This window comes from Morone saxatilis, unplaced genomic scaffold, assembly GCF_004916995.1.
Source record: "Morone saxatilis isolate NCDOM2014 unplaced genomic scaffold, NCSU_SB_2.0 Contig18, whole genome shotgun sequence".
In the NCBI taxonomy this organism is placed as follows: Eukaryota; Metazoa; Chordata; class Actinopteri; family Moronidae; genus Morone; species Morone saxatilis.
This window is the reverse complement of record NW_023339740.1, coordinates 26,119,618-26,128,222: the sequence shown is the minus strand read 5'-3', so window position 1 is coordinate 26,128,222 and position 8,605 is coordinate 26,119,618. Positions and strand designations below refer to the sequence as shown.

The 8,605-nt window shown below is 39.2% G+C and overlaps 1 protein-coding gene across 1 annotated transcript in view; it reads right to left on the bottom strand.

The window, feature by feature from the left end:
• Positions 1-585: 585 nt before the first annotated feature.
• The window catches only part of tgm8 (transglutaminase 8), a 13,838-nt gene continuing 5,818 nt past the window's right edge, over positions 586-8,605 (bottom strand). The window contains exons 7-15 of the mRNA XM_035661255.1: positions 7,654-7,789; positions 5,301-5,410; positions 4,330-4,445; positions 4,099-4,225; positions 3,797-4,002; positions 3,334-3,508; positions 3,016-3,179; positions 2,196-2,329; positions 586-1,732 (exon numbers count right to left, since the gene is read on the bottom strand). Of these exons, the coding sequence (XP_035517148.1) occupies positions 1,585-1,732; positions 2,196-2,329; positions 3,016-3,179; positions 3,334-3,508; positions 3,797-4,002; positions 4,099-4,225; positions 4,330-4,445; positions 5,301-5,410; positions 7,654-7,789 (1,316 nt within the window). The 3' untranslated portion in view covers positions 586-1,584. The remainder of the gene's footprint in view (positions 1,733-2,195; positions 2,330-3,015; positions 3,180-3,333; positions 3,509-3,796; positions 4,003-4,098; positions 4,226-4,329; positions 4,446-5,300; positions 5,411-7,653; positions 7,790-8,605) is intronic.

The window sequence follows — 8,605 nt, the reverse complement described above, 5'->3', positions numbered from 1 at the left end:
CAGTTTGTTCTTTCAGAGCTAAACTGCTGTTTTAATCTGATGAATTTCTCTTCTGGACGTTGATGTCTTTTATTACATTTGGGGCAGTTTAAGTGCAGCAACTTCTGGCTGCACTCAGCTTGAATTTCATTTCCTGTCTATTGTTTTTGCTGTATTCATTTAATTTAATCAGTTAATCCTTTTTTAAAACTTTATTTTTGTTTTAAAATGTTTGCTTAATGGATCTCTGCTTTGTGCTATAAGTGCGGTAAATATCCGTTTGTCCTGTTCTCTCGTGTAATTCGTTTTAGTTAGGATATGAGTTACAGGCAGTTAAACCAAAGAGCTATTCTTTCCTTCTTGGATTATTTCACATGAAGGATGAGACACAAGGAGGTAAAAGTATCTAATATTTCACAAGACAAATGCAAAAGAATAAAGTCTGTATAAATAGACATAATATTGTGTTATTTTTATCTTTCCTATCCCTTTAATCAGCTCAGTTTTCTATTGGGTCCCCCTTAAGTTCGGTCCTGGTATAAAGCAACACATTGCAAACAAACAGTTAAACACACTAATGGCACAGGGCTCTCAGTAAACATTTTATTTGTGCTTGTTGCAGACATATTCAATACAACCATAAAACAAGTACAGATACAGTCCACTTTAAACAGCATTTGGTCTCTTTCTTATTTAGCCACAAGGGGACACTTTAACATCAGCTCAGTTAGTTTGTTTAGCTGCATTCTTCCGTTCTGTAAACTTTACATTTCCTGATGAGAGTGTCACCACCAGTGTTAAAGGAACAGTTTATAACACTGGTTCATTACATATCTATTTATCAGTGTGCATGGGCTCAAACATTACATAATATGTGAAAATGTGCATATAAAGTACTTTATAGACAGCATCAGCAACATAAACAACATAAAAAACCCGGCATCCACCACATATCTTTGGTAAGCAAATCTGAAGGATGTTCACTTGTTAATGATGAAGAACCTGAAGATTATTGGTGGTAGTTATCAGTATCAGACCTAAAACATTCAGACTCAGTTGGTCTCTAACTCAGACCTTAAATAAATAAAAAATATATTATATCTAATGGGTTTCATATATTTACTGTACTTATTTTATTATTTTCTCTCTACTAGGCACTGCTCATAAGTTGCATCTCTTTTTCTTTACTTTTTTCATTTTTGAATGAGATTTTAAGTAAGGGTCCAACTCAGGACTTTGGCACAATGGCTTTCTACAGCTTCGTTTTAAACACTGCACAGGGTTTGTTACTGAGCTTAGCTGGCAATCTTCATACACTCTGCACCCACATTTCATTTGAAAACAACATGCTTATTCTTGTTCTTTTGAAAAAAAATCACTGAATGAAGACAAACTAGTTTCACAAAAATAGTAAATTACAAGTGCAGAAGTAATTATGATACAGTCAGTATTTCCTGGAATGTAACAAATGTACTGAGCGCCAAAGACATGTTAGATTCTCTAAAAGGTGATTCATTAAGCCAGCTAAGATTGTGCGTATGTATGCGGCATAAAGGGTTACAACACTTTCCGCGTCAACATACGAGGCTCTTACTCAGCGAAAATCTATGGCTCCACATTGAAAGTGCAGCTGCCCTTGATGTCCCTGAAGGTGGAGCAGTCGAAGACCACCATGAGAGTCTTCTCCCCGGTCTTGTAGGGAACGAAGAAGAACGTGACACGTATTCGGGTGCTTGGCTTCATATTTGGAATCCTGTTGATAAGACAAAGAACAATAAGAAAACAAAAACAACTCTGCATGTGTTTAAGTAGACAACACCCATTTTAATTTATGCAGTGTTGTGCAGTAAAACATCCCAATATCCCAACTGGGAATAGAACCACGAAACCCTTTTGGTGCTTGTTAAAATGTGTCGAGTACAAAAAGCTGACGTCAAATGTCTCTCCAGATTCATAATGTTGTTTGCTTATTTTCTGACCAGACAGTTTCTGATTTAAGTCCAAATTTAGCTCATTTTAAATTATTTTATTTAGACAAATTTGTTGTGCAGCTGCTTGTGTTCAGACAGAGAAAATATATTTTTACCTTACCTTTGTAATTATTGGTGACACTTTATAGACTGCGACATTAATAGGTTACCTGAATTAACCTCCTGAGACCTTGAATAGCATTTGACACCCTCATGAGGTTACGTTAGACACACACACACACTCACATGAATTCAATTTTATCTTTCCAGATGCCACTTCCAGAAAGAGTCAGAGTGCAGTCCTTCAGCGTCTCGTTGCCTGGGTTCATGAAAATCACCTCCCCACTTGCCTCGCGGTTCAGTCTGACCGGACTGGACACCTGGAACACACAAACATCTCAACACATTATTCAAACACACTCAGGCAACCAAACTGCATCAAGCTGCATAAAACAAGAAACTGTATTACACACAGAAAATACAGCAACAACAGCCTACTGACGTTTATTGTGATCCCCTGACTCATAGCACCACCAGCAGGTTGAAATATGTGAGTAAGTATCCACGGTGCCAACACTGATCCCTGACCTTTAAACTGGCGCCACCAGTAGGTTTCATTCATCCATTTTGTACTGACAATCATGGCTTAAAGAGGATGAATCATTTTGGTGATCTCTTGACATTTCCTCTTGTGCCACCACAACGTTAACATTCATGGTTTTGGCTATCAGCTATTTAATGATCTGGCTTGGAATGTGGTGTATAAATTCATGTTCCCCTCAGGATGAACTGCAGTAACTTTGATGATCCTCTCACTTTTTATCCAGCACCTTCATCAGGTCAAAATGTCAATCTCAATATGTAAAATATGTGCAAAACTAAGCCTCAGATGTACTTTGTGTTTAATTGTTGGATGTTTTGGGGTTTCTATTGCTGTGTGGTATGGTTATATTTATGTTATGTTACCTAGTTTCTAATGTTTATGCCTGTATTTTTTGTATTGTATTTTGCTGTTGGCATTTGATTTTACAAAGAGATAGACAGTGAGACAGGATTTTCTACTCACGGTGACAGAGAACGGAGGCTTAAGCAGCACAACGTCATCCTCAGCCAGGTATATGTTCTTGGGGTTCTGTTTGTCGGTGACAATGACTGAAACCTTCATGCTGTCACAGTTGACCATGTGTTTGTTGTAGGCCGAGAATGGGACCAGGATTGGGATCGAGAGATCTACCAGAGACAGCGGAAGAGAAGGGAGATTTAAAGTTGGTTCACAACCAAATTCCTAAAAAAACATACAGTATTTTTTCAGCTAAACCTCGTGGTATCTTTGAGAATTCTGCAACATCTCTGTCCAGAAAAATATCCACAGAAGAGGAGTCACCTTTCCCGGGCAGCAGCGTCTCCACCTTCACCTCAGCCTGGATGTTCACAGCTGGGGAGCCGTTGTACCTCATGGCTTGGACGCTGATGTTGATGGACAGCGGCCTGGAAACACTGCTCTCACTGTGCAGCACCAGCTTCAGGCTCACATCCTTACCATTCATCGGTTTGGACACCTGCAGCACCACACAATAAGAAAAATGAGATATTGGGGGTTTTGGGGATATTGTGCATTTATTAGAAAACAGAAATCAACAAATTTTTGTGACGTGGCCGGAAATGAGGGGAGCAAGACTGGAATCAGCAACAAAGGTTCCCAGGGGGACTCGATCCGGAGACAGTGCGATTTGTGCTCAGCATCTAAGTTTTGTGTTAAAAATGACATTTCTAAAAGCCAGAAAGACAAACATCCTGTTCATAAGCTCTAAAGGGAAACTTCAGGGAGTGTAGCTTCTGTGACGTACCTCTTCGAATCGAATGAACACTTGCGGCAGTGGAGGCGTTGTGTCTATGGTTACTTTATCCACAGTTCGTGTGGCCTCAGGGTTTGTTGCCTCGTTCCCCTCCGTACCCCTTTTCTCGACTGTCCCACCATTCTCGACCGTCCCCTCATTCTTGACTGCCTCCTTCTTGCTGGCGTGTACAAAGACAGATCTCTCCTTGTCTGTTCCTGTAAGGGTAGTAATTCAGTTAAACTCCAGAGCCACTGTTGTGCAGTTTAAAACAGCTGAAGGTTTTGCGTAGCCTGTTGAGCAGGTGAACTCACCCTCTTTGTGTTTGTAGGAGTCCGTGATGTTCAACCTCTTCCTGGAGCCGATGGACTTGGTGGAGATATTTTGACCGATTCTCTTAGTGTCAGACCAGATGTTCACATGTGTGCCATCAGCTTTTACCTGAAAGACAATACAAACATTAAGAAATGAAACAAAATCTATAATAAAATAAGCTTTTTGAACTTTTGCTGTTTTTGAATGTGGCTTTGATATCTGTCACTGACCAGCCAGTCAATACAGTCGGCATTGACTTCAGCGAAGACAAATCGGACGTCATATTTGAGATCTGTGTCTCCATTCAGAACAGCTTTGACCGGGGCTGGACCGCAGCAGTAGACCCCTACAGGAGGAGAGACAATTCAGACAGATCATTAAATGGAGCAATAAACTTCTGACTTTCTTTGTTGGCATTTTCACTTTGAAATTCACATTTTGGTTTTGAAATTGTCTCCATATAGTTTAATCTGGCTACACCTTGATAATCTAAACTGCATATTGTTTTCCCTTCATAACACTACTCTCTTGCATACACGCTGGACACACAGTCTGCCCTGTACTCCCTGTTTCACACCCACATGCCTCCAAACGAATGTGATATGGGATGATGCATTTCACAAATTTTGGACATGCAGGAAAGAATGACATCAGGTGACCTTTGTTGTCACGATAACAACAGTCAGGTCACCTTCATCATCATAGTGACCTAGACATAAGTGACCTTTGTGGTTGATGCTGTGAAACAGGGGGTGCTCTGGTAGCCCACCTGTAGACCTGGTCCCATGTACCAAGGCTGAAGTCCTGTAGCGGCCATATGTTTGAATCCATCGTGTGGCCCCTATGTTGCATGTCATTTTTTGTCTATGATATTTGCACAGAACATTTACATATATAACTCAGTAGAGACTAAAATGACACATGAAAATCAAAAAAGGCATTGTGATAAAACACAAAATGACTTAATACTTCTATAGAAACAAATTATGTTTAAAAATAACTCTGACGTTTAGTTAAAAAAAAATATATTCTTATAAATCCCTGTTTGGACGGCATTCAGAATTATTGAGTGACACTGTCAATAAATCTCAGAATAGAAAGAGGTCAGCATGTACAATTAGGACGAGAAACAAGGTCATCAGAGCCGAGAAGAAAATGTGTCCCAGTTAAAGTTTATAGAGACGAACAAGAGAGTCTGTACCTTCACTCTTCTCCTGTGGCGTTGGATCCAGAACTTGCCATCCATCATATTTGCCGTCTTCTGACAGGTCTGGCCGCCTCATCCATGCCTCCACCCACACGTGGTAGTTCCTGATACACAGCACAACATTCAGATTGTGCAGCAGTGCAGTAGACTGAAACACAGCACACACTGCAGAAACGCTGATAAATGCTCCACTATGTTCACCAGCTAGCTGCTAACTGTGCCTGTCTGCTGTTTGGTGCCCAGCTGGTAGCGTGCACTGTTTTTTGGGGGGCTTTTTTGCTAAGAAAACAGCTGTCTGCTACACTTGAAAAAGATCCTACAGTGTGAGAGAGGTGAGAGTGAACCAAAACAGTGCTGTGTGCCTGACAGCTACACAATGAGCTGAAACTCACTATAAAGTTCTGCAAAGCCGAGGGGAACTGCAGATTCAGGTGTCTGTAGGTCATCACTATGAGTGACACATTTCACAACGTTTTCACATTGTCCTTTCATACATTATAATAAAGATATCAACTGGCTGATCATTGAGATGTATATTCTTGGTTTAATTCCAGAAACATTGGCCCTGAGAACTGATGAAAGGAAGTCAGTAAACCTTTGTCGAATACAAGCGAAGCGTCTTATTGCCAGACATTGAAAAAGTGTTCATTGTCCATCAGTGAAACTTTGGATTAATAAGCTTTCTTCTTGCTCAGTGATTAAAGAGGCTTACACACACAATCAAACAAAAAAGTCATATTTTTCATAAAATATGGGATTCATTTCTTACATCTCTGGAATCTAAAACTCTGACATTTACCCCCTTTTCTTTTGTTTCTTTTTCTTTAAGATATGTTTTCTTTAAAGCACATTTATTTACGTATATTTATATCATTAATTTATTTACTATCTACACCTATGGCTCTGAATTCATGGATGGGTGGGAGGGGAGGGGGGAGATGGTTTCGAGGGGACTAAAATTATGTAACAACCTAATTTTGAAAAAGGGATGTATCATTTTCAAAATCAATAAAGATATGTGATACCCAAAAAACACTGCACTGGACTCGAATGCTCTACTCAAATATGAAGTATTTCTAGTCTCTGTAGACCACAGTGTGTTTCTCTTTGACTTATGCTTTAAGGTTTATACAGTAAAAGGCTCACAAAGGCCCCACAATATAAGGTGGAGACATTTAGAACTGCAAAGTAATGAATACTGCAATGTCACATTCAGTTTTATGGTCTGTGCATTTAAAGCTTCATGAGACACTTAAACTCTCCACCACAATGAACAATAATGATGGTGGTGACAAGAATGAGACACCACACCCAAAGAAAAATATTAATAGTCATATTTTGAAAACCACAATGGATAATAAACTTCAGGTGTATTCAGATTGTGTATGCAGCTGTGGTTAACAAATACTGACATATTGACACGATTTTTGGCCTGAGAATGTGTCTCATCACACCTCTTTATTCTGATCTGACCTATAAAGGCTGGCAACACATTTCCTCTGGGGAATTTTGTATATTGCATTTATTTTTTTCAAATGACTTGTATTATTTATTTCTAAGGAGTGGCAGGTTACACACCCACAGGATTTACAACACTGTTGCCAAACTGAAGAATTAAAGCCATGACACCATCGACCTTTTTATTTCTTGACATAGCAAGTCCACAAGTCGTGTTTATTGTTTGCATGACTTTTTAAATTAACAATTACTAATTTTATGTGAAAAGGTCACTTTCCACCGAGAATTACCAGCTGAGCTCTATGGAGTGTTTGAGTGCCTTTCAGCTCATTGTTTTGGTAAACTCCATTTCCAGCTGTTTTCGGTAAAAAAAACAACTATACACAACCTGCTCAACACCGAACAGGAAACAGACAAAATAAGTGATTAACTGGTTAAGAAAGTGGAGCTTTTAGGAGCCAGATTAGTTCATGGAGACCAAACCAGAGCAAAAGGGAGAGCGAATACTGGACTCATCGGGTGCAATGAACATGACTTGAATGCTGAATGCTTCTGTAACTGCTGGAAGTTTTCAACTGTTGCAAAAAACATAAAAATCCCACAAGTCACACTATTTAAGAGATAGGTTCTGTTTTTTTCAAGTGTATCTTAATACAATATATTATATGTACAATGAAAACGTTTCTGTGAATTGTTAGTGTACTGTACAAATTATAAAATAAGTCCTCATTTTGTTCAAAACTGACTTCCAAAACTCATCTTAAGTTAATTTGAGGCTTCAGCAGTCTGACCCCTGAGAAGATTCCCTCTTGCGTTGTCTAACTCAGACTGGAAGAGACATTTTCACAGCCAGTAGTGACAGGAGGAGTAAGAAAATGTAGCCTCTCACCAAACACTGTCAGGGGATTCTTTCTGTCTGACTCCGTAGTCAGCGTGGTACACGTCAATGATCAGATTGCTGTTGTTGTCGTGGGCTGACTCGTAGTTGGTGACCACACGGCAGGGGATGCCCAGCAGGCGCATCACTGCAGGCAAACACAAAGTTATTCAGTTAAGTTCATTTTAGTGTGTTGGTATCTCACCGTTTTGTCCAATTGGATCAGGAACAATTCAAAATAACTTTTTTTTTTGCATAGATAGAGCAAAAAATACCAACTTTTCTATAGCTTAACACAACACTACAGTAGTTTGTTTAACCTGATTGAGACATTTGCCTTGTCTTTTTTTGCATCTTGTTCTCATCTTTACTAAGCTGCTATGTTGCAGAAATAATGACTTTCATCCCAAGAGAAAAGGTTTAATTTGCTGACACAGCAGCATTGAAAAAATCTGACTTAAATAGAAGCCACATGCAGGTTTGCACATACATCTGACTTTGTAGCAATATAGCTTTTACTGTTTGGTAAATATAATGTTGTGCATAAACTGATGCTGCCTCAATAGACTCCCTCGTTGAACCACAGGGAACACTTTGTTCCACAGCTTTTGACGGAAACTAGTGTTGGCAGAGACACGCGGGTGGTGGCTGTTATTAATAGACTTCAGCTACTACAGAAATCATTCAACAGAGTCAAGGGATCAATGCCAAACTGATGAGTCAGATGATATGTTTTAATTAGATGCGTCAGATTTTAGTGATAGGGCAAAAGGTTGTGGAACGGAAGGTAATATACATAGGATATTAGAGTTTTTTTATTAACCGGTTATTTGTTTAGTTTATAAAATGTTAGATAGAAGAAGAAGATTAACATTATTAATCCCTAATGGGAGATTAAAATGGAGAAATTAGATATTGAGAGAGTGAAAACTGTCCACTGCAAGTCCCCAATTCCTAATGTGAC